At 51.9% G+C, this 25928-nt stretch overlaps 1 protein-coding gene across 6 annotated transcripts in view; it reads left to right on the plus strand.

Annotated features, from left to right (window-relative positions):
* SCMH1 (Scm polycomb group protein homolog 1) overlaps positions 1–25928 on the plus strand; it is a 61936-nt gene that overhangs the window by 30514 nt on the left and 5494 nt on the right. For 3 of the 6 annotated variants that reach the window (XM_084222521.1, XM_084222522.1, XM_084222523.1), the window contains 7 exons: positions 412–500; positions 1021–1264; positions 11901–12133; positions 12689–12815; positions 13816–14016; positions 14630–14809; positions 20835–20966. In XM_084222521.1, coding sequence (XP_084078647.1) covers positions 412–500; positions 1021–1264; positions 11901–12133; positions 12689–12815; positions 13816–14016; positions 14630–14809; positions 20835–20966 — 1206 coding nt within the window. The remainder of the gene's footprint in view (positions 1–411; positions 501–1020; positions 1265–11900; positions 12134–12688; positions 12816–13815; positions 14017–14629; positions 14810–20834; positions 20967–25928) is intronic. The other 3 variants (XM_084222524.1, XM_084222525.1, XM_084222526.1) reach the window with 2 other exon arrangements.

Here is a 25928-nt window from a genome sequence, read left to right on the forward strand (position 1 = left end):
GCTTGCCTGCAGCTCACACTAGAGGTAGAGGAGGCCACCCAGAAGCTGTGATTCCCTGTTGAGGAAGAATTCCATAGCCTGAGTGTGCACTTGCTGATTCATGTCTCCCCTGCAGCAGGATCACTGGAGCTGGCAGCACTGATGCTGCACAAAGTGCTCTGTCTGGATGGTCAATGGGATTGTTATGATAAGTGAATATTGCAGTCAGACAGCTGTTTCCAGATGTTTCTTGTCAATAACACAAATGCTTTGCATTCAGAATATCTGGCTAAAGTCCCACCTGACTCCAGCATGGGAGGAGGGTGGGTATGGGATCACAGTTGTGTGAGTTCCCATCAGAGCAGGCATGTGCTGCCAGGTCCATCAACCCCCACAATCTAAAAGTGTCCATCTGCTCTTCCCTCCCCTCAGGCTTCCGCCTCAATGCCTCCTCCTGGCCCATGTTCCTTCTGAAGACTCTGAATGGAGCAGAGATGGCTCCTGTCCGGATTTTTCACAAGGTATTTCCCTGTTTGTGCAGATCCTTCTGGCAATGCCCCCCTGGCTGCAGAGCAGCAGACTGGTGCTGGTGTCTCATGAGAGGTGTGCTGGTCCTGTAGGAGGTGACACTGCACAGCTCTGCCCCAGGGCAGCTCTAGGACAGACCTGTGTCCTCTCCAGCAGTGGCAGGATGTAGCCAGAGGTCTGCCAAGGAAGTGTTTGGGCTTCAGGGCTGGGGCTTGAGGCAGGAGCTGGTTTTTCACTGGGGCTGCAGGTGCTGCTCAAAGTAGGGAATGCAAGGTGGGAAAATCAGCACCTCTGTGGAATGTCCCACTCCCTGGGTTCAGTCCAGCAGCGAGTAGTGGACTTTGCTGCCTCTTAATTAAAGGGCAGTGTCTGTGTGTGCACACCTCTTGGGGTTCAAATCCAGCCCACTAACTCCCTTCATTGTGGAGGTGGGTTTGCAGGTGAGGGCACAGCCCTAGTGTCAGGAGGCACTGCCATATCCCCTTTGAGCATATATTCCACTTCTTCTTGTAGGAACCACCATCTCCTTCCCAAAACTTCTTCAAGACAGGTATGAAGCTGGAGGCAGTGGACAGGAAGAACCCTCACTTCATCTGCCCGGCCACCATTGGGGAGGTGAGAGGTTCTGAGGTCCTGATAACATTTGATGGCTGGAGAGGTGCCTTCGATTACTGGTGCCGATATGATTCCCGGGACATCTTTCCCGTAGGCTGGTGTTCGCTGACTGGAGATAATCTGCAGCCCCCTGGTACAAAAGGTAAGGCCCACGTTGTTTTTTAGCTGTCTTGCTCCTCCACTCAGCTCTCAAAGAGCAGCAAAGCAGGCAGAGACTGGCAGCAAGGACACCTGGGTGCCCTGTCTGGCTTTTGTGGTGCTTCATGCGTGGTAAAGGCACAGGTGATCAGACCTATAGCACTGGAACAGCCTGGCACCAAGGTGCTGAGGAGTGGCTGTCCATAAAGATGGGCAGGATGATGGCTCTGGGGAGGGATGGTGCTGTACAGCATTGCTGAGGTCTGCTCCTCTCCAGGAATTTCCTTGAAGTTTTTCCTGCGCCTTTGAACCACATTTTCTTGTGCTGTTTTTCTCAAGGGGCCTGGAATAATGAGAAGTGTGAAGCTGCAGGACTGCGTCTCTCTGTACTGGGGGCAGTTTTCTTGGTGTGCCTTTGCTGTGAACGTGGACAAAGCAGGTGTGGAGCAGGTTGTACCTGCCTTGTTCCTAGGGCTGTGATTGTTGGGTAGGAGCAGTGCTGGGCAACTTGCTGCCTTGCAAAGGCCTGAGCAAGGGCTGGTTTGATTCCCAAGACATGTCTCAAGCTTTCTCACATCACAGTTGTGTTTGGGCTCAGGGGGGCTGTCATTGTCCCCAAGCACATCCCTCTGGCATTTGCTGGCTGGCAACCCCTGCACATGGCTTGTCAGTGAAATGAAGGGCAGGAGAACAACCTCTGTGCCAGAGCTGAAGGGCTGCTTAGGAAAGGCATTTCTCTGACAAGACTGTTCCTCTTGGAAGTCCTGAGTCAGCTCATGCTGCCCTGTGTCCCTGGCATGGGCCAGGTCTGTGCTCAGGGCTGCAGAGCTGGTCTCAGTGGATTGCCTGAGGTGATCTGTGTGCAAGCCAAGCTGTGAGCTCCCTTTGGCTGAAGATGATTCCTCTTGATCTTAGATTTCTACATTTTGCCTTGCTGTTCCCAGCCTCTCCCTCTCTTCTTGCTGGTTGTTGTGTCCCAGCTGCTGCTGCCCTGCAGGCTCTGCAGAGCACTGGGGCCCACTCAGGCAGTGGCTGACTCCTCCAGTGGTGCCCTGGTGTTCTCACCTCATCTCCAGGGTGCCTCTCAGGTGCTGCACGAGTGGCTCAAGACATGTTTGTGTTTGGTAGGAGCTTTCCTGGCAGTAACCTGGGGGTGGAAGGTTTCAGGAGCACGGTGGAAGCTGCCTTCTCAGGAGAAGTGGGAACCTGTCTGACCCTCAGCCCCAGCACAGGCAGCTCTGTTCCTCCCCAGCCTCCTCTTGCCAGGGGCTGAAGCTGTGAGGGAGCAGAGCCCAGTCAGTTATCCAGAAACAAGACCCCGTTGTGCCATCCTGGGAAGCTTGTGCTTCTCCCTTGGTGGGTGGCTGGGATGGCTCCATGTGCAGTGACTCTGCACTTCCTGCTCCTGTACAAAAATAGTGACCCCCAAAAAGTCACATCTCCCCACTCACAGGCAGAGGCAGTCCTCACCCTCAGGCAGATTTCTGCTCTCTTTGTTATTTTTTTTCAACTCCTGGGACAAGAGCAGGGGTTGGCAGGGGTTGCATGAGCCATGCAAAAATGCCAGGGAGTTGAGATCAGCCTTGTCTTTGTGCTTTTACTTCTCCCTCTGTGACTGTCTGCTCCCTCTCCTGACCAAGAATTTCTGACTTGCACTTTGTGGGATTAAACCAAAGAACAGAGTACTGGGAGCTTTCTCTAATGAAATTCCTCCCGTGTTTCCTCAGCCCTGCTGTGGTGGAGGGTTGAGCACAGACCCGAGTGCTGCTCTTGGCAGGGTGGGAGGATGCATCACCACAGAAGAATTGCCTTTTCCTTGAGCTGCAGTAAACCTTCTCCATGTGCCAGCCTGCAGGACCATGTGGTGGAGTCAGGCAGTTCCCCTTTCCTGGTGGGAATTCCTCTTAAAGAAAACTGGAGAGACATGCAGGCAGTCAAGTGCTGCTGTGGTAAACTGGTCTGTGCTCATTTACTGGACTGACTGTGTGAGGCCCTTGTGGAAGGATGGGAATCCTGTGAAGAGTTAACTCCATGGAGAATGAGTAACCCCGTGGCTTCCTGGGGCTGAGCAAAAAGAGGCCTCGTGGAATGAGCTCATGTTCAAGGGAAACAGAACTTCAAAGAGGGCAGGCATGTTTATTTAATGCTGGTAACTCCAGTCAGCTCTAATCTGTCTCTGCTGCTGGCTGCCAGCAGAGGTGGAGGAGTGCAGGGCTTCTCCCAGCCATGGTCCTTCTCCATCTCCAGGGCCTCCCACTCCCAGCAGTGTTTGCTTAGCTGGAGTGGCTGGGCAGGGAGCTGGGGCAGCTGGGGCACAGCCAGCACTCCATGGAGCTTTCATTAGGACATGTGTGTGTGTTAAAGGAGGAAAGGGAGGTCAAACAGCAAGGAGGAGCAGCCTGCATGCCTGCTTGGTAATTCCACTGCTGCCTGCTGGCTGTGCAGCAGCCTGCTGGGAGACCTCTGTGCTTTGGCCAGATGGCTGTGGGCATCTCCTGGGCATCTCCTGGTGCTGCTGTCTGGATGCTGCACACCTTGGAGCTGGGGAATCCAAACCAACACAGCACGTGGGGGAAATGTAGCTCTGGGAGTGCCTGTGCCTGTGGTGGGTCCTGGTCCTCTCTCCACATTGGCCACGGGCCAGGGATGGATGTTGGCTCTGCTGGGCTACAGAGCAAGGCAGAATGTGGAAGAATTCATCCTGTGCACCCACAGCTTCTCCTCCTCAGCCTGGCAGCTGCTGGGGGAGGCAGGTCCCAGGGGCTGTCCCAAAGGAGGGGGAGTTCTGTGTGTGTGCAGCAAACTGCCCTCAGCATCCCACCCACACCAGTGCTCCCAGGGATGTCCACTGGCCAGGAGTCCCTACTCCACTCCTCATACATGGTGTACAGCACCTTACACATCTTTTCACACCTCTTACACATGTACTTTTTTACCCTTAAATACATATCTTAGGAACATAAAGTGAAGTAGACTTTCTGTTCAGCTGAGTGCTGGCTGGGAGCTCTGCTCAGAGGGTCTAGAGTCAGAGAACATCCTGGGCTGGAAGGGATCCACAAGGATCATCAAGCCCAGCTCCTGGCCCAGCACAGGACAGCCTGAAAGGACCTTGCCCCCACACACACACACAGCAGTGTCCCTTGAGTCTGCTCCCATGTTTCATGTGGTGCTGCTGGAGGGCAGGGGAGTACTGTCACCTTGAACCCAGGGAAGCAGGGACACACCTGCCCAGGGACACAGGTAAAGCCCTCACTGTCTGTATCTCAGAAGGTGCCTGTGCTATTCCTCCCCCCTGGCAGATTCCAAGTTGCTCTGGAGTTGCTGATGGGTTTGCTACCCCTGTTCCACCCTTCTGGATGCTCTGGGACAGAGACAGGGGTGACTGTGCTGTGGGAGAGGGGCAGTGGTGAAAGCGTTAAGGCTGGGCGGGCAGAGCTGGAAGCTGCTCCAGTTCTGGAATTGGGAGGACTGGAATTGCTGCCTTGGCAGCAGCCCAGCTGGCAGAGAGCCCCAAGCCCAGCCAGGCAGGGCAGAGCCAACACAGAGCTCATCCTCTGCTGCTGTGCCAGGGCTGCTGGGAGCTGGGTGAGGGCACTGGGGGCACTGGTCAGTGCCTGCACAGGTCTGTGTGTGCCCTCAGACCTGCTCCCTCTGACTGAGCTCAGCTGCTGCTTCCTCTGCTTGCAGAGCAAGCAAATGTGAGTAGTTTTAGGTAGTTACCATGGGGATAGGCTGAAGGGGAGCTCCATCCAGCCTGGGCTCACAGCTCTGTGTTACCCTGGCACCAGAGCTGCCTGCTGTGGCTCCTGCAGTGACTCCAGGGGTTTGCAAGATGCTGATCCTGGACAGAAAGTTCATGAAGTTCTTTATTTCTCACCACCACTGCTGCCATGTGACTTGTTGTTTAACTGCTTTGTCTCCTCAAAGGAAGATGATGATCAGCTGCTAGGTTTCCTGCCCAGGGGCAAAGGTAATGTGCATTTTATTATTTTATTTTGGACATTGCCTGGTTTCTCTTCCTTCTTAGGGTGAGAACATAGTGGTGGGAAGAGGAGCCTCATCAGGAGTAGTTGGCAGGGTTACAGCTCAGGTGAGCTCCTGTGCATTCCTGCTTGGAGGAGATGGGAAAATATTAATTACTGTCTGTTCAGGACTGAGCTGGGATTTGGAGCTCACACAGTAAGCTGGGTGACCTTGCTTTGCACTGGCATGGCTGGTTTGGGGACCACACAGGAGGAAGGAGGGTACACAGAGGGGTTCAGGTGTTTATCCATGAGTGTAACACACAAGCAGCCCTGGAGCCTGGGTGTGCTGCCTCTGAGGCTACTGTGGGAAGATCCCAAGAAAAATCTCTTGAACTATTTGGAGCACAGAGCCAAAGCTCTTAGCAGTGACCCTGGCTTGGCTTGGCTGTGTGTCCTGGAGCACATTTGGGCTTTGGAGGTTTGGGGGCTTGGTAAGGGACCCAGCACTGCAAGAGGCTCTGGGGTGCTGACAGTGCCTGTGGCTCAGGGGGAACCATGGCATGTCAGAGACCTGAGGGCACTGAGTGATGTCTTGGGGCTGGCAGGAGCCTCTGAGAAGAGGAACTGACCTGGGAGAAGCAGTTTCCTCTGTTCTTCAGCCTGTCCTTACTCTCAGTGTCCTCCTCTCAACTTGGCTTTTCCTCATGTTTTATTTTGAAATATTTCATATCCCAGAGAATCTGGGTTTTGTGTAGGATATTTCCCTCCCTTTTTCACCGTGCTTCCTGGCCCAAAAGAGTGTTTCAATATCTCAGGGTGTTACTGAGTCTTGGCAGGAGGTTTCCTGGTGTTGGAACCTCCCTCTCTTTGGTTGTACAGCACTGGGGTCATCAGTTTGTTTCTGCAGGATCTCTGAGCAGTAACAACACTCCTGTTCACTGGGACATGGTGCAGGTCTGAGTGCTTTCAGGATGGAACTGGACAACTCAAGGAAGAAGAGTGTTCCATGGCTGTTATTTATAGGGGTCTGAAAGTGCCTGACTGAGCAGCTGATTGCAGGCAGGGCTGCTGGCTCTGCCCAACCATCCTCTGCTGGGAGGTTTGGCAGCAGAGTGAAGTCAGCCTGAAGTGTGCCCAGGGTGAGAGTTTGTGTAGGACAACCACAGGGAGAGCAGGATTTCCCATCAGGATGGAAGGGTTTAAACACTCAGTTTTGCAAAACACTTCAAGGATTTCACACTCCACACCTTGTTTCTGCTTGTCACCATATTCCAGCCTTGGTCACCCTTTAAATTCCAGGATTTGGAGTCTTGTTCTTAATCCCTGTCTTTGCAAGGAGCCTGTGTCTCTCACCCTTGGTCCTGTGTTGTGTCTGCCATATCTGCTGAGAGCACAGGACAATCCAAGTCTGGAGCCTTCCCAGGGCCTCTATTTCTGTCCCAGGTGTGCTCATGGTGACCAGTGATGATGCTCTCTGCTTTGGGAAGAATCACAGGGCTTGGAAGCTTTCACATTTTACTCTGGGACAGGCACTGAGCTCTGGTTTCTGTCCAGCTCCAACCTTCAGGATGTCTGGGATTGAAATGCCTCACGCAGGGAAGGATTCAGCCAGATCTCAACAAGATTTCTGCTCTCTGGAAAATTTGCTTATCTTAAATGGGTCTGTTTAACCCCCCTCTCTGAGTGCTGCTTCTGCCCAGGAAGTGCTGAAGATGGACAAGGGGCAGTGAGCACCAAAGGACACTGGAGGGGTGGTCTGCAGGACATCTGTCACAGGGGCTTTGGAGTGGGCATGAGTGTTGGGCTCAGAAATCTCCCCCTGCACTTCAGGACACTGCAGGGGCCATTGTGGAGATCTCCAGGCAGAAGCATGTGAACTACAGCTGCATCTGAGAGTACAGAGCCCTTGGCACAGAAAATGGGAATTTGGGATTTGTGCTCCTGCAGCTCTTGGTAAATGAACCTTGTAAATAGGAGAGAAAGGCAAGAAACCTTTCTGCAGCTTCAAACTTTCCTGTTCCGTATTTTTCTACATGTTTTGACTTTGTAATTCTTGTCCCAGGGACATAATTTTGTCTTCTTCAAGCTGTGACAAGTTTCACATAAGCTGATGGGTGACAGATGTTGCTTCCTAGCATTGACTAACCCTCAGAGTGTGGATGGCAACTGTGCAGTCTCCTGTAAGCAACAGTTTGAGTCACAGAGTGGTGGGCAGCTGCAGGTGCCTTGTATCAGCTGATGGAATATTTTGGCATTAGGAAGTAGAGCCTAAAATCAGGAATTCTCTGTTAAGTCTCTTTGTTTCTGCAGAAAGCTCAAAACTCTTGTTTAAACTAATCCTTCAGTGGTGAATAAATCATCAGTGGTGCCCAGCTTCTCTTTGGCTCTGAGTTCAGCCATGTTTGAGCTGCATTTTCAGGGTGTGTTTCTCACTGGGCCAAATGGATCCAGTGCCAGCCAGCCTCCTCCTCCTCCATGTCTGCCATTGTCCTGGATGCCTGTGTGACCCAAAACAAGACAGTTCAGCCAGCAGAAAATTCCCAGTGATTAGTTTGCTGTCCCTTTAATGAGCTGAAATAACCATGAGTTCAGATTCAGGTCAGAAAGGATCTCAGGGTTTGCATGGCTCAACTCCTGCAAAGCAAGGCCAGTTTTGGATGGTTACATTGCTCAGAGCTCAGGTGAGCAACAAAGCTGTGACACAGAGATGCTGCTTTACTCAGGAAGAGTGGATTTTTTAAGTCAGAGAGCCCTACTTGATTTTCTGAAAATGTGGCTCCTCTCAGTGGCTTGCACAAGGAAGAAGAAAGTGAGGATGTCTCTGGCAGCTGCTCATTGTTGGGTTGGCTCTGTCACCAGCTGAATCATAGAATGACAGAATATCCTGAGCTGGAAGGGTCCCAAGGATCATCCAGCCCAGCCCCAGGCCCTGCCCAGACCCCCCAGCACCCCCAGCCTGGCCATCCCTGCAGCGCTGCCCAAATTTCTCCCCCATCCTTCATCTCCCCCATCCCTCACTCTCCCAGAATCATGGAATGAGCTGAGCTGGAAGGGACCCACAGGGATGATCAATCCCAAATCCAAAGCCTGCCCAGAGCCCCCCCAAGCCCAGCCTGGGCATCCCTGGAGCTCTGGCAGCCTCGGGGCCGTGCCCATTCCCTGGGCAGCCTGGGCAGTGCCAGCAGCCTCTGGGGGAAGAACCTTGCCCTGATCTCCAGCCTGAGCTGCCCTGGCCCAGCTCCAGCCGTGCCCTGGCTGCTGTCCCTGTCCCAGAGCAGAGATGGGAGCTGCCCCTCGGGAGGAGCTGCAGATCCCTGAGCTCTGCACACACCAAGAGCCCTCAGCTGCTCCTCCTGTGGCCCCTCCTGACCCTTCACCCTCTTTGTGGCCCCTCTTTGGACACTCTTGGATAGCTTTAGATCCTTAATAATTAAGATGTAATAATAGTAAGAATGAGATGCAGTAAATTTAAGCTTTTGGCAGTTAAAGGAGACTTCAGGCAGTGCTTGGAGCTGTGAAGTAATCCTGCCTGCTGGGCACAGCTGTTTACACCTCTGGAGCTCTGTGGGTGCTGGGGTGGGTGCAGGCAGGGCTGAGTGCTGGGCACTGATCCCTGCATAGCAATCCCTTGTTTCTGAACCACATCTGCATGACAGCAGGGGCTGAAATCCTACAGGAAAATAACAGGCACCTGAAAAGAAACTTCCGGCTCCTTTAGGGAGCATCCAGTCACTGGAAGTGGTGACTTGGGGATGAGGCAGAGTGTGGCCAGCTGTAACCCTGTGTTCTGGGGGCTGCACCATTGATGTGCAGGTACAGCTGGTGGGAGGAATCTGCTCAGTGCATCTGGTAGGGCAGGAGAAATGTATTAGCATGGGCTTTGCTCAGATTCTGGTTCAAATCCAACAAAAAGCCAGGCAAGTCTGCTGGATCGTGGGAGGATAAGACCTCATTTCATTAAATCACTGCAGGTCAGAAAAATGTCTGTGCATTGCATCAGTCTGATGGAATCAGCCTCAGGGAAAACATCAGTGCCTGTCCAGGGCTGTGCTCAGGGCTGTGCTCAGAGCACTGCTGGGCACACAGCACCAATCTAGGTCACAGTCTGTGTCTCTCTGGCCTGAGCTGGCTGCACATTTAGATGTAATTTAGCCTGTTTCAGTGAACAGCCTCCTTGCTGTGGCAGCTCCTCCATCCCTGCAGGAGCCGTGGCTGTAGAGGGACCAGGGATGTGCTGCCAGGGGCACAGGCACAGTGGGAGCTCCTCTGGGTGGCTGAGTGACATAAGGTGTCCCATCAGGGGATCTGCATGCACCCAGTTATGGGCTTTTATTGTCCAAATCCCAAACCCAATTCTTCAAGCCTGGCAAATTACTGTTATGTGTACTGTCTTTACAGCTGAATTGGGCAACAGATTTTTCTCTCATTTATTTCACCAAAAGATGAAATCACTTATTAACATAAGATTATACAGTGAGAGCTTTCACCAGGACTTCATCTGACAGCAGTCTCCTTTTTCCTGGCAATGAGTTCCCAGTGATGTGGTCCCAGCCTGGGAGCAAAGGGTGCAGTCCAGCTGCTCTGCCTACTGCATGCCAACTTCCCAAATGCACCATTTCTCTGGGTTTGTTACTAATAAAACTGAGAAAACATGTTTGCCTCACAGCTTGCTGTAGAATTCTCAATTTTTCCTCCACATTAGAGAAACCTCATTGTGGCACAGCTTGGTTTAGACACTGAGTGTTGTGCAGATCTCAAATGAAATGCTCCCTGCCCTGCCTTCCACATCCCTTTGAGATTTAACAGTTTCTGTGAAGCATGGAGAGTTTTAGAATCATGGATTGGTGAAGGCTGGAAGGGACCTTAAAGCCCATCCCATTCCACCCCTGCCATGGCAGGGACACCTTCCACTGTCCCAGGTGCTCCAAGCCCTGTCCAGCCTGGCCTTGGGCACTGCCAGGGATCCAGGGGCAGCCACAGCTGCTCTGAACAACCTGTTCCATTCAGCCTTTATCCTTGTTCTGTCAACTTGTGGGATTCTAATAAATGGTTTGATACAAACATTTCTCTGCTGAGATCAGTCATTGCACACCTGAAGCCAGAGCCCCCACAATTCCATGATCAGCCTGCCTTACCTGTGCCATTCCTCCCTGCAGCTCAGTGCCAGCTGTCACCTGGAGCAGGTGACACTTTGGAGTACCATCAGCTCTAAGAAGCACCTGAGCTATCACACTCATTTTCTTAACAGCAAAATAGTCTTGCTTTTAACACTAACAGCTCAGCCATAAAGTAGTAAAACCCTGTTTCTGGCAAATTCCCTGTGTCTGCCTGACACAAAAAAGTCTTTATTCAGGAAGTCAGATAAATCCTGAGGACTGTGCTGCTTCCCAGCTTCTGATACAGATTGCTAATGCACAAAAGCAAGGCAATAAAATTGAAACTAAACATGCCCACATGACAAACAGAATGGGGCTGGATCCTGGATGCACTCTGTGATTTGGGTTGGAAGGCACCTTAAAGCTCATCTCATTCCAACCCCCTGCCATGTGGCATGGACACTTTCCACTGTCCCAGGCTGCTCCAAGCCCTGTCCAACCTGGCCTTGGGCACTTCCAGGGATCCAGGGGCAGCCACAGCTTCATTGTGCCAGGGGAATGAATCCTTGCTCACAGTAACTGCTCCTAAAACCTCATTACAGAAACCTTAAAAATCTCTGTATATGCCCACAGTTGTGCCATCCTGGTATCAATCTTTTATTGTCTCTGTTTTCCTGGCTAAGACTTTTTTCCTTAACTACAAAGCCTCTGATTTCAAAAGTGTTTGCCTGTGTTTTTTCCTAATTCCTTGCCCCTATGTTGAGGTTTCCAGATGTGAGAAACAAGACATCCTAAAGATCACTCTGCAGTTTTCAAAAGCAACAGGATTTTGGTTTTCTCTTTAGCAGAAATTTAAAACAGAAGGAAATACTGCTCTGCTAGGCTGGGCCAGCATCCCTCTGGCCTTTAGCAGGCTTGGGAAAGATGACTGACCAAATTTAGGGTATGTGTGGGCAAGTATAGCAGAAACCTGATTTTGTGATGGAAAGAGTAAGATAAGAAGGAACAGACCTGCCTCTGGCAGTGTGTGGAGGGGCAGGGCAGCTGGTCCAGCAGAGATGAGCTGTTGCTCAGGACCAGGAGCAGTAATCCCTGCAGGCAGTGAGGATGGAGCTGGTTCCTTCCACTGCAGTTTGCTGGGAATTTAGGGACAGATTTGACATCAGCCTTGAGAGAGGGGATTTCCAGTGTTTGCAGCACTGGCTCTGTGACTGTCAGACAGGTCTTGGCTGATCCCTCCCTAGGAATGCTCTCAGCCTTTTCCATGGCCATTGGCAGGTCACTGCTTGCAGGAGGAAGAGCTGTAGGTGCCAGTTATTTTCAGGAAGGAAGGTATGGCTGCAAGCATGATCCTTCTGGAGTTCAGCCCATCCAGGTTAAGCCCCAGTGTCCCCCAGCTCGAGTTCTGAGCTGGGGATCCGTGTGTTTGGTTTTTACTCTGCCATGGAGAGCAGTCCCCCGCTCAGGGGTCTGGGAGCTCTCCAGATTTTTCCATGTGACACTGTATAAAGATGGAGGCTGCTCTTGTTTTGATTCTCACCTGATTTAATTACATTTGCTTTTTCTCTTTTTATTTCAGTTGTGATTCCAAAGAGCCCTTTACCTGCCTCCGAAGTAAACTCGGAGAAACCTAGCATGCACAGTAGCACAAAGACTGGTTTGGGGCATCAACAAGGGCAAAGGCGTCGCAAAACAGGGAAGAAGCGTGGTCGAACGACCAAAACACTAATCCACCACCCCATGCCTACACCCTCCAAGTCAGTGGAGCCTTTGAAATTCCCCAGAAAGAGAGGCCCCAAGCCTGGCAGTAAGGTAAAAGCTGATGCTGATGCAGGCGGGTGAACAGCAGGTGCTGCAGGTCCTGCCATGGGTTGGTGCATGCGTGTGTTTGTGCACCTTTGTCTCAGCCTCTGGCTGGGTGACTGCAGCAAGTAGGAGACCAGAGGGGTGTGTGGGCTGGGAGTGTGCTCAGAGCCCAGCCCCAGAGCTGTAGAGAATGTCTGTGTCCTAAAGATCATTTCCATCAAGAATCCGTGTCTTTGGAAGTGCATTGGCTGTGGAGTAGCATGGCAGATGCTGGGAGCATGACAGGATGGCCAAAGGGTAGAGTAAGCTCTCCTGTCCTTTGTGTGTGGCTAGTCTGAGTCAAACAGAGGTGGCAGATCCCAGGCTCGTTATTCTTCAGGGTTGTGGTTTGTAAAATACACATGTTGATTACTAGGTTCTTGAGACACCCCGTCATCACCATCAGAAATGTGTCATGTTCCACAGTGCCTTGTCTGTTGGATGCAGAGGAGAGAGTGTAGTGATCATGGGTGGTAAAGGAGAGCAGGGGTAAAAGGAGAAATATCTCCTCTTTTTCTGCAGAGGAAACCTAGGACATTGCTGAACCCAGCACCCACCTCTCCAACAACCAGTACCCCAGAGCCAGACACAAGCACTGTGCCCCAGGACGCTGCTACAATCCCCAGCTCTGCCATGCAGGCTCCCACAGGTAAGGAGGGTCTTGGACCACGTTCTTGACAGGATTGCACAGTTAGGAGCTGCAGCAGGCAGGCAGCAACACCCTGAGTGAGTCCCATTTCTTCCTAAGCCTGTAAACCAGCAATCCTTACCACTCCAGAAAGGCTGGCCTGAGAGAGGCACGTGAGTCCAGAGCAGCTGTTCATTTATCTTTCTGTTGGAAATAATGAAGTAGGAAGATTGCAAGCCCACCTGTGAGTGCAAGGAACCCTTTCCCCTGCATGCTGGTGACTCCACAGCTCTGCAGATACATTTGTGGTCCATTGTGCCCCGGGGCAGTCGGGTGTGCAGCACCCCTTGCGAGTCCTAAGTGTGAGCTCTCCCACACCATGCAAGGCACAGCTGTTGGAACTGCACAGGGGGCAGAGGAGGTGCTGAAGGACTGTGATCTGCTCAGCTCCAGCCAGGATATCAAGGCACACAGGGACAGGAGGGAATAGGGGAGGAGGAGGAGCAGCAGTATGCACTGCTACAGGATGAATCTGGTCAGGGAAGTCTAATGCAAAGCTGCTTTTGACAAGTTGAGTCAAGCACTGGATATGGGCTGAGCCCTCTGTTTCCCCAGAATGTAATTGGCCAGTTTTCAGAGGAACCTAAAGAAGCCAGTTTCCCTAAAAAGGAAAAGCTGTGGGAACCCCTAGAAAGTGGGGGCTGCATTCCTTCTTCCCCTCTGAACATCGCAGCCACCTTACCTGGCTGGCATGGAAACCACTTTACAGCCTGACTGCAGGGGAGAGCGTGGGAGAAACAGCAGCAGTTTGGAAGGTGAGCATGAGGCAGGAAGATTTTGGAGGGGATTCCCCTCTAGAAGCGGCTCCACTGTGAGGATGCAGTCAGGCAGTCATGGTGGATTCCACTTTGTGAGTGATTGGACAGTCTTAAAAACTCAGCATCTCTCAGGTTGGATTTTAGGCATCTGTTTCTTGCTTTCTTGAGTGGGTTAACAGCAAACACATTTCTCATCTTGGCAGTTTGCATTTACTTGAACAAGAACGGCAGCACTGGGCCCCACCTAGACAAGAAGAAAGTTCAGCAGCTGCCAGACCATTTTGGACCAGCTCGAGCTTCTGTTGTCCTGCAGCAAGCAGTACAGGCCTGCATTGATTGTGCTTATCATCAGAAAACAGTCTTCTCCTTCTTAAAACAAGGCCACGGGGGAGAGGTCATCTCAGGTGAGAACGGGCCCGCAGCACTTGGCCTCCAGAGAGGTTGTTGCAAGAATTCTCTCGTTGGAAGATGTCTGTCCTGAAGCTCGCTGCAGCCACAGGCCAGGGGCAGACAGAAGAGTTCTGTCTTCTCTTTCTTGCCACACACGTGTGTCAGTGAAGCAACAGCTGGCAGCTGACTCAGAGCGGAGCAGTTCCCATGGCCCGCGGGCACAGCTGCTGGAGCAGGCAGCACTCAGCGCTGGCACCAGCCTGGGCAGCAATCCTGCCCCAGCCCTGGGAAGAGCCACAACAGGGGGGATTCCTCAGCTCCTCATGGAAAGACAAGAAATACCCCGGGTTTTATTTCTCCTTTAAGCCCGTGCGTAGCTGGATCTGCGAGCGCAGGCCCCTCCTGGAATCTTTTCCGTTCCCTCGGACGCGGCTCCCGCGGCGCCGCCGGCCCCGTGCTGGGTGCAGCAGGCTGGTCCTGGCCTGCCCCGGCAGAGGAAGGCAGTGGCTTTGTTGGCTCTGAGAGCCCAGGATGCTGAGATCCAGGAGCTGCCTGTGCGGCCCTGGGCGTAGCCTCCCGCCCTGGCGGGGGGTTCACGTGTTGGGCTCTGTTTGTTTCTGTCTCCAGCTGTGTTTGATCGGGAACAGCACACTCTGAACCTGCCAGCAGTAAACAGTATCACCTACGTCCTCCGCTTCCTGGAGAAGCTGTGCCACAATCTGCGCAGTGACAACCTCTTTGGGAACCAGCCTTTCACTCAGAACAGCCACATGCAGCGCTCACACGACCACGACAGGTATCTACCAGGTAGGAGCTGGGGGGGGCGGCACTGTAGGGACCCAGGTGCTCTGTGTCTTAACTCAGGTTTTATCTCTATCTCTGAAGGCAGGCTCCTGTTCCAGAGCCCTCTCCCAGGGTTCATTACATCACACCCAGTGTCGTGCACGTGCCCCCAGGGCTCTTGTTGTGTAGGGTTCCAGTTGCATTTTCTGCCTGTCAGTTTGGTTTCCATCTCCGCTGTAGGTTCATCCGTGCTGTCTCCTTGTCTTCCCTCCTCCCCTCATCCCCCAGTCCTTCCCACTTCCTGTGATCTGATTATGGTGACTTCATCCAGCTAGGAATTCAGGTGAAAGACTGCAGGAGAAGGGAGAGTGATAACATGCAGCAAGTAAACTGTAATTAGAAATGAATTAAAGCAGAGTGGTTTCCACGCTGGCTGTGGATCTGCTGGGAGCAGCCAGGGCATCCAGCCCTGGTAACAACGTGGGGTTCCTGTTCAGGGGTGATGCTCATGCAGCAATCTGAGGCAGAGGTGGTTTTGTTTTCCTTGGCATGGCATTGAAGCAGCTCCAGCTCACCCCAGCAAGACAGCTCATGCCACAGTGCAGATTGTCAGGCTGCAAAACTGCTCTGAAGTAAAAGCAGTGGAAAACAAGCCCGGTAGTTCCCCCACAGTGCTGGGCAGTGGCAGCAGGCCTGGGGTGATGGCTGCCCCTCAGGCTGTCTGGGGGTTCTGGAGGAGCTCCTGCTCCAGGAACATCAGTTGTGGAGAGGATCAAAGTTGTCTGCACCCTCTTAGGTGGTTGACAAGTGTTGATCTCCTCTCCTGTCTTGCTTGCTTTCCCCTCTAGTCAGCAAGTAGCTGTTGTGTTGTTTGAGGTCTTTCCAAAGTTAATCCTTTGCATAATTATGGTTCTGGCAAGAAAAGCAAAAGTTGTATGAATGTAAAAGGATGGACGTTTAGGAAGAACTGTTTAAAGAGAAATTGCTGAGCATGAGGTGCAGGAGCAACAGCCAAATGCCACAGTGCTTCCATTCATTGCATCTCACAAAGCCCCTTAGGCAGAGTCTAGAGAGCAAGAGGATCTTCCCATCCTCTGCTTCCTCCTGCCTGGGGCCAGCAGGGCCAGGATCAGAGGAGCTGTAGGATATGCAAGGACAGAGCAGCATCACTAGTTACTGGGACTGGAGGCTTTCCCCTGAGGAACCCTCAAACAGAAGAAATCCCCATGTTTCAGTACCCTGTCATCATAAGAGAGAGCAAAACCTGAGTGGGAGGGAAAGCACCCAGCTCTGGGCATGGATCAGCTCACACACAGAGTTTCCAGCCTCCAGGAGAGGTCAGTGCCAAGGGTTGGGCTCTGCTGGGCAGAGTGGAAAAGTAGAAATCAGAATTCAGGGAAACTCAGGCAGAGCACCAGATCTGACACGATGCTGAGACCTGCCCATCCTGAACTCTGATTCAGAGTGTTTGCAGCACTTAAAGAAAAATGAACCACAGTCAGAGGTGTGACAGCACCTAGTCCTGCAGTTCATCCTGATGTCTGAGCTTCATGGGCATCTGCTCATGTAACACCTTTCTCAGGCACCTGAAAGAAGGTGGTAATCTCATCTATAGTGCTTCTGGTGAGGGCAGGGAAGCAGTGCCAGTGATTTTGGGAAGTTTGAGCTGGTCATGGAGGAATGAGGGTGGAATTGTACTTCCTTCAGTCACACTGGATGTCAAGGCTGCTGTGGTCTCACCTTGAGCTCTGCATGTCCTGCCTTGTTTCCTCTCCAGGACAGGAATGTGTTTTATGGCGCTGGTTCTTCCAGTAAACAGCCACTGGTTTGGACTGGGAGCTGGTCTGAGTTCCCAGGACAAAGTGGCTTTGCAGGAGCACCCTGTGGGTGCCATGGAGGATTGGGGTGTGTGCTTGGGGCAGAGGGAAGGTCTGCAGTGTCCCTTAGGTCAGCAGTGTCCTGCCATTCTGCCTGACTGAGGAAATGGAAATAAGGAGGAGCAGACTGAGTTGTGCATCAGGACCAGCCCTTTGCAGGGAGCTGGGCAGCTGATTGCTGTTCACAGCACCAGGAACATGATGTGACCTGGAGCTGTCTGAAAGCACAGGACTGGAGGGACCTTCTGGGCCACAGAACCCTGGCTCCTGCTGCTACAGCCCCAGAGCACATGGAGTTTCTTGGATTAACTCTGGAGCTGTGCATTTTGCTTTTCCACTGGAGACTGCTCCAGGGTTCTATGCTGAGATTTTAGAAACTATGTTGTAATTTCCAGCCCTAATTTATTCTTGGGCAACTTGGTGTCTGTGTCTCTTGGTCTTAATATTGTCTTTTAGCTTAACTTTGTTCTCATTTTTCTGGAAGTAGTTGCAGAGCAGTTGTAGCCCTCAGAGGAGTTCATCTTTTCACTGCTGTTTGCTCTCCTCAGACAGTGTTGGTTTGACCTAAAGTTCATGGGGTGGCCAGAGTGCCACCCAGCACTCTGGAGAGGAGCTGATGGGGTCCTGGTGCCACAGCCCTGGCACCACCACGGTCCCAGGAAATGTCTGTGCAGTCACTTTGAGTCACTGTGTCCTTGTACCCGGTGGTTATCAGCCTGTCCTGGTCACATACACTGTTCTTCTCATCCACTCTTGTCACCTGCAGCTCACATGGGACAGTGCTTCAAGTGCACATCTGCATTTAGCTGCTGGATTTTCCTCCTTGTTGGTTCTTGGTTCTGTATATATATATAAATATATATATCCTTCCTGTCTGATTTTAAATGCTGCTTTGTCTGACCTGGCATGGGAAGACTTCAGCAGATTTCATTGGTAAATCTCTAAAATCTCTAAAATTTCTGCCAAAGTTACTGCAGTTATTAAATGACCCTGGGCTCAAGGGTGATCTCAGGCAGATTCACTGGCAGCTGCTCCCAGTCTCGTGTTCCTTCTCAGTGTGCTGCCAGCAGCTTTACCTCTCAAATCAGATTTCTGTGCATAGAAAAAGACTCCTGGTCATTCATGTTCTGTCTCACCTGGCTCTGTGTGTAACATCTTGCTGAATTCCAGCTATATGAGGTTGATTTCTCTTCCCTCATGTGATAGATCAGGATTTCCCATCACAGGGAGGCTGTTGGGTTGGCCTCCTCTGATGAACATAGAATGTGCCATGTGTATTTCCTGCCCTTTCCTTCAGAGCCTGCCACAAGCCTTGTGGTGCTGCTGAGGCCAGACATAGGCATTTTATTGTAAAAATCATTTTTTCCACCTTTTTTTTTCAAATATTGGCACCACATCTCAAGTGACTCTCAGTAATGCAGTGCTGAGTTCTGTTAGAATTTACTGCAGCACACCCAGAGTTTCAGGTGCACTGTCATTCTTGGCTTCCTCTGAAACTTTAAGTCTCCAGTTTGAGGACATTCAGTTGTCTGACTTTGGTTCCTGTCCTGTTTCTTTTATCCTTAGAGCCTTGCCCCCCGTGCTCAGCGTGGCTGCAGCTGGAAGGGAATCCCAGAATAGTCTGGGTTGAAAGAGATCTTAAATTTCTTCTCATTTCTTCTCATTTCACCCCTGCCATGGCAAGGACACCTTCCACTCTCCCAGGTGGCTCCCAGTCCCATCCAACCTGGCCTTGGACACTGCCAGGGATCCAGGGGCAGCCACAGCTGCTCTGGGCACCCTCAGGGAAGACTTTTTTTCCATAACTCCAGTCTAAATCCACATCTCTCAGCATGCAAGTGCACTGAGTGCAGGTGGATGTCACAGATGCATCAGCAGCTGAGCCAGGTGTGGGTGTGCTCTGCAGCCAGTGCAGTCAGTGCAAGGTGCATTGTGCTAAATTAGAGGCCCTAATTAGGAGTGGGCTGACAAGATGAGGTGAGTTTGTGTCACTGCTCATAAAGGTGTCCATGCTGATGGCCCTAGGGTGGCCCACAGCACCATCCAGGCACAGCAGGTGAGCTGCTCATCCCCCAAGGCAGGGGAGGTGAAATATCCCTCCCAGCTGTCCTGTTATTTGGACACAACCCTTCTTCCTTTTCTCTCAGTCCTCACCTTTCTGCACAGTGTTCCCTTGCTCTGTTCCTTCTGTAGCTGAAACACAAGCCCATCTTTGCCTTTGCACTGTCTCAAAACACAGAATGAGTTAAAAACCTCCTCTCATCCCTGCACTCCCCATCCTGAGGTGCACAGCTCCATGCTGAGCAGGGCCTTTTTATCCAAGGAGGTGATCTGCTTGTTCTCAGCATCCTTCCCAAAGTGAGCATTTAGATACTGGGATTTGGGGTCCTTCCCTGTCAGATTATTTCCTCTTTGAGGATACACATTCATGAGGTTTATGTCAGTTTTGGACTGAAGATTTTTCCTTTTATTCCTGATAATCTGAGTACAGCTCTGTCTGTTTCTCCATTTCTTTATTTTCTTAAAACTTGTTTTTTAAAAATTATTCTCTTATTGGTTTATCCTCTCATTAATTTACACCAACCTCACTTCTGATTCCTAGAATTAACTTCTATAACCTGACCTGTTGTGTTGGAATTACTTTTAACCTCAACCACTTTAAAAAAAAAAAAAGGTCAAACCAAAACCTGATGAAAAAACCTTTGTAAAGCATCACCTTGTGTTGTGGTTCTGTGGCTGTTGGGTGAAGAAGGTTGTGCAGTTTGACACAGGGCTATGCAGAGACATTACCAAGAGTATGTGTTCCCCTCTGGGTTGTGAGTGTTCCTTACAGGGATTTGTCCTGAGGATGGAATTTGTTTTTCTGGCAATGTCACAGTGATTTTTGGTGAGATGGAGTCCCAGGGCCTCAGCACAAGCAGCTCTTTCATTTCCCTGAAGGATATTGACTGAACAAGTACCTTCTCTACCTCTGTGTTTCTCCTTAATCAACTCAGCCGTGCCCATCTGGTGCTTCCCCCACCTGTACCTCCCTTTGTTGGGCATTCTGCATCTCCCTTGGTGTCGCTCCCCGCCGTGCCTGTTGTCCCTCCTGCCCCTGCTCCTGCCCTGTGCCAGCTCTCAGGGCTGCTCTGGGCTGCTGGTGCCACCCCAGAGCCCTCATGTGTCACCCGTGCTCAGGGTGGCTGGAGGGCCCCTCTGGCATCTGTGTGAGCAGGGGGCAGCAGGAGGGTGACCTCAGCTGGGACAGGGTCTGCCACCCCTGTGTCACTTAGCTGGCTGCTGTCCCCATCGGTGTCAGTGCTTCCATTCCTTGTCCATCCACCCACTGACCCTGTGTGTGCAGAGATGTCCCAGCCCGTGGCAGTGACCTGTCTGCTGTGCAGGATGTGCAGAGTCCCATCCTTGGGGTGACTTTGGGGAGGAGCAGCAGTGACAGTGCCTGGGGGCTGCATGGAGGGGTGAGATTGAAAATGGGAGTAGGGTTTAATCCAGCACTGGGTATGGCACAGAGGGGTTGCAAATCATCCAAGGTTTGTTTGCCAGTTGTCCAACTGAAAGGTGACAGTGGGATCAGCAGGAATTGTGTGGGATGAGCCATGAGGAGAAGGGGAATTAACTCAATTAGAGGTGCTATTTAAGTGAAATATGGCAAAACATGGCTAAGATTCTTTGTTAGTTTTCTCAGCACCCTTTTTCTCTGATAAAACCTGCAAACTCTGCTCTGTTGAGCCCTGCCAGATGTGCTGGATTGCAGCTTGAGCAGGTGGTGGGTGCCCAGGCTGGCAATGCACACAGGGCTCAGGGGACTCTGTCAAGACTGCATTTCCCAGGACATCTCCATTCCTAAAGAAATCCCCATGTTTCAGTACCCTGTCATCATAAGAGAGAGCAAAACCTGAGTGGGAGGGAAAGCACCCAGCTCTGGGCATGGATCAGCTCACACACAGAGTGTCCAGCCTCCAGGAGAGGTCAGTGCCAAGGGTTGGGCTCTGCTGGGCAGAGTGGAAAAGTAGAAATCAGAATTCAGGGAAACTCAGGCAGAGCACCAGATCTGACACGATGCTGAGACCTGCCCATCCTGAACTCTGATTCAGAGTGTTTGCAGCACTTAAAGAAAAATGAACCACAGTCAGAGGTGTGACTAAAGAGGGCTTGTTCTCTTTTCCTAGACAGAAGCAGTTCCTTAGACGGCTCTCTGCAGGGACCAGGCCGGGGTACAAAGCGCTTTTCCCAAGATCCCCCTCCATACAGTGCTCCTCTGTCCCCCAAGTTACCAAAGAATGACCGTCACCCTTTGGAAGGTGAGCACAGCGTGTCTCTTCCCAAAGCTGCCTGTTCCCAGAGCCCTGGCCTGGCTGCTGCAGGCTCAGATCTGCCCTGCCAAACCTTCAGGGAGCTGCTTTGCTCGGCCCTGCCGTGGGTTGTGCTTGGTATTCCAGAGGGGAGTGGATGAGCTGCTCTGTGGTGAGCCAGGTTCCCCACACAGATGTGTCAGGCATGTGGAATGCAGCAGGAATTCCTTCTAAGCCTGACAGGCTTCATCTCACACTGTGTAATCTGGTTTAGTTTCCCTCACTGGGCATGGGATTGACAGTGCTCAAGCTGCCCAGCTGCCTCAGTCAATCTGCCCCTGGATTTGGGGATTTTTCCCTGAGGGTTTGCTGCAGCCTGTTGTACAGATGCTGATGTGCAGCTGTGCAGCCAGGAACTTGCTGCTCTTTCCCAGGATCTCATCTTGTTCCTCATAGGCCTCCCTAAAACAGCTGGGGGGTGTCACTGGCTCCACCAGCTCAGCCACACCATTCCCATCCCACACTGCTGCTCCTTCCCAAGTCCCTTGGGATGCCACTGGTGCAGAAGCAGGAATTGCCACTTTTATTCCTTACTAAGCACAGGGACACTTAAAACCCTTCACAGCTGGGATGCAAGTCAGCAGCAGAATTCATCTTCCCAGGAAGAGGCAAAGTTTGCCCAGTTCACTTTATAATGAACTCAGTTATTTTAGCTGTGGGATCCCAGGTGACTCTTGCATGCACAGGTGGGAGATTTCCAGAAGATCCAGGTAGCTGGAGGACTCCCTGAAAGGAGTAATCTTCAATAAATACACTCCCACTTTGTACTGAACTGCAAACCCTTCCTAATGCAGACTGAAGATTTAATCTTACTGGGGCTTTTAATTAATGGGTGGTGAAATCTGCCAACATGTTAGTCACAATTCTTTGTGACTGAAATCCCTGAAAAATTGCTGGAGACTCCTGGGCAGGCTCCCAGTTCAGTGGCTTTGTGCTCTGTTGCTGTCCCTTTAGAATGCCCATTTCCCTGGTTTTGCTGGGGTTGCTGATGCCAGGTTTGAGTGCCAGCCTGGCACCACTGTGGGTGGCTTTGCTCTGTGTCCATCCCTGTGTCCTGTGCTCTGCAGGATCACTGACCCTGTCTCTAACACAGCTGCTCTGAACTTGCCCACAGCAGCTGTGGCTGCCCCATCTCTGGAAGTTTCCAAGGCTTGGAGCAGCCTGGGACAGTGGGAGGTGTCCCTGCCATGGCAGGGGTGGCACTGGATGCACTTTAAGGTCCTTCCCAACCCAAACCATTCATGGTTCTCTGGTCGACAGTTTCTACTGGCCTCTGCAGTGATTGAAACTGCACATTTGTTACAGAGCTGGTGTGTGGCAGTGCCTCATCTATTCCAGCATCTTGACAGGTCAAAAACTGTTCCCAGGGACCCCTTCTGTTCCTCACCTCCAAATGGGTGCTGTTCTCCTTGATTTCCCTCTGATGCATCAGCCACTGCATTTGGGTGACTGCTGGCACAGCCCAGCCCCTCCTCCTCCCCCAGCAGGTGGGACATGCAGTGTTCAGCCTGTTCTTGAAGAGCTGGATTGCTCCAGAGGTTCAGATGCCTTGGTTGGGTGGTGATTATTGCCCACTCTGTATTGTCAGTGAAGAGAGAAAGCTTCCATAATGGGTAATTCCAAGGAGGAGCCTTCATTAGGTTCCTACAAGATTGATTCTTAGTCTGCTTCAAAGTCTGTTCAGTTATCCCTTGGCCTTTGAATGGTCTGTGCCATCTGGATGCCAGAATTCTCCAGCCTCTTCCAGGAAAACACAGACAAGTGGGCAGGAAGTGTGTCTGCATGTGAGGGGTGATCCTTCCTGCAGCAGCTTGGTCTGGTTCTGGTCTTCATCCAAGCAGGGAGCAATGAGGTGCAGTTTCAAATTCCATCTAGAAAATCATTCTTATCCCACAGCTAAAAATTGTAGTGGATACATCCTCCTCCACCATGAAATTGAGGTACAGGCAGGAATATTTGCATTTCAGAGGATATATTTTAAGAATATGCACCTGAAATACTCAGCTATCGAGTATTTCTTGAGCAAGGTACATCTTCTCATGGGAATGAACTCTGTCTCAGACAGCAGCTCCTGAGCACATCCCAGTTTGCCATATGGAAAGCTGTGAGCAGCAGTGGGACATCTCCATTCACCCTGCATTTGGCAAGAAGCAGAGACATGAAGAAGGGATCTCACATATTACATTGTTTTTCCTCTTACATCCAGTGGAGTTTGTGTGGCTTTTTGCTGAAACACTGCAGTCCCAGCACAGTGGGGTCCTGCCTTCACAGCCCATCACTTGCTGGAAGCAGTGGGTGTTCAGGAGTAGTGCAAATCACATTTGTGCTTGTGGCCAAACTCCCATGTTTTAGCAGTAAAATGACACTGTTGAGTCTATAGCACTATTTGGTTAATTAAACTTTAATTATCTGCTCCCTGCCTCTCTGCCACTAATTGTGGCATGTTTCCCTACAATGTGCCAACTGCCAGCCTTTAGTTAAATCTAACAGTGTGTGTAAGGAGCTCTGCCTAAGGATCAGCCACCTCCTCCTCCTCCTCCCACTCTGGTTATCAAGGGTGAAGGATCCTGGGTCTTGCCTGAGTGCAGTTGTGCCCTGCCACTTGTAGGAGTATCTCATCTACAGATGATTCCCCTCTTGCCTCGTGTCCTTCTCCCTTTCCTGGAGGTATCACTCATTGAGCAGTTCCCTGTGTAGTTGTATTTTTAGGAAAACCCTCACTCCTTCATGCCCTGAGCCTGCCACAAAGCCCCCAGCTCTGCTGCAGAGTTAGAGCCCAGGCAGGCACTGCCCTGTGCAGGGATAGGGAACCTGGGGATCACTGTGCGCCTTCAGTTTTAGCTCCTGGGCAAAACCACATCGTGCCCCCAGGGCTTCACCGTGCCCTGGGTGTGTGATCACCAGCTGTGAGACCAGGATCACAGATCTGTATGTGCAGAATGCATCACAGCACATTCCTGTCATGACACTGTGTTCAGTGTTGAGTGAAGTCATTCCTGAGGGTGAGTTCTGGATCCTCAGCTTTGCCCTGACAGGAGCCTGTGCATGTGCTCTCCCAGACTGGGCCCTGAAATTCCTTCTGCTGGCACCAATCCCTGCTGAGAGCTCTGAGGTTTTTGGAGCACTCAGACACGTGTTTGTGTGACCCAGCACATCTGGGTGACTGTCCCAGGACTTCCTGGCAAGCTGAAGCTCTCTGTCACCTCAGAAGGTGCTGGGATTCCTTGGAGGGCTGAGATACACAGCCTGGACCTGTTCCCATGCCCACAGCCACTGTCCTGTGGTAGTTCAGAGGGCTGTGCCCACTGACCCTCTCCTGCCCTGTCCTTCCCTGGCAGTCAGCACCCTTCCCCAGATGTTTCCTGGGAAGTGTTTTGGGGTTTAAACAGAACTGTCCTGTTGAGGAGGAGACCAAATGTAGTTGCTTGGAAGCAGCTGCAGTGGAAACCCACTGGTGTAAGTGACACCCACAAATGAATCTGCCTGGGCAGGGGATCTCCAGCAGTCCAGGCCAGGGCAGGAGCTCTGCTTTGCATCCAGTCTGGGGCTGAAAGGCAGGGGTGGGAGTGCAGGAGGGGTTTGAAGTTATTCAGGAACAGCCATGAGTCAGCAAACCATTTTTTCTGCATGCAGAGCAGGTGAGAACACACATGTCCATGCAGGAAGAGAGTGACAAGAGGGCCAGCACAGGACAGGTCACAGGGTAACAGTCCACACCAGCAGTTTGTACAGGAGATTTCAAGGCTGTGCTGCTGTTGCTGGGCACATCCCAGAGACCTAAAAGCAAACAAAGGCAGCAGTGCCTCAAGTGCAGAGTGGCAAAGCCCTGGGGTGGGAACAGCAATTTCCCAGTGATGGCTCCACACCAGGCTGGCCAGCAGCCACACAAGGGTGTTCCCACTTCAGGGCCTTACAGTGTGAATGAAGCCCTGGCAGGTCAGGGCTGGACCTGCTGAACTGGCCTCTGATCTCTGCTCAAACACAGGCAGCAGGACATGAGGCCAGAAGATTCCAGCTGTCAGAACAGTGCCACAGTTCACAGAAAGCAGAGCAAAGGAAGTGTAGCCAGCCAGGAGGGGCTGCCCCAGTCAGTGGTACCCAACCCCTGCAGCACTTGGGAACCACTTCAGGCTCTGGCAAGCTGCACTTCCCTTCACTGGAGCATCAGCATCAGCTCAGCAGGGAACTGGGGAAAATCTCAGCAGCTTCTGGGTCTCCCAGGCTGCAGATCCTGCACCCTCACCATGATCCCAGGCCTGTGCTGGCTTTCACTGCTGCTCCCCAAGTCTGGGAGTGCCAGGGAAGAAGCCTGGCCAGTGCTCAGGCTTCCTCAGCCTTGTCAGCTGCTGTGGTGTTGGAGTGGCAGCAGCTCAGGGCTGTGAGCTGCCCTCAGCACCCCTCAGATTGGGGTGGAGGAGCTGCAGCTCCCAGCCCTGTGTGCTGGCAGTGCTCAGGCAATGCCCCTCGCTGTGGAGCTCCTTCCCTCCCTGGCAGGTGTTCCATCATGAAGAGCTCAGGTATTTGAGGGTGGCTCATGAGGCACAAGGGCCACCTGGGCTGAGACTCAGCTCTGCCACAGTAAAACCTGCAAAGGTGGCCCTGCAGTGGAGCTGTCACAGTGTAACAGCAGAGGCAGATCTTGCTGCCTCAGCAATGCAACTTGTCACTCTGGACAGCCTCCTCAGCCCCTCCATCCCAACAGGGATGCTGCAAATTCAGGGCATTTCTGGCAAAGATGAGGAAGCCACCATTGCTCTGATACGCTGCCTGGGGAGGGTGTTAGAGGCCCAGGCCCTCCTGTGCATGTTCCAGTACAGGGAGTTGGCCTCTGATGTGGTTAGGCTGGAAAAGGGCCCAGCAGGAGCCCAGGAGGGATGAGCAGCTCACCACCAGCATGTTGCCTTGGGGCCA

This window comes from Fringilla coelebs, assembly GCF_963513975.1.
Source record: "Fringilla coelebs genome assembly, chromosome: 28".
Lineage (NCBI taxonomy): Eukaryota > Metazoa > Chordata > Aves > Passeriformes > Fringillidae > Fringilla > Fringilla coelebs.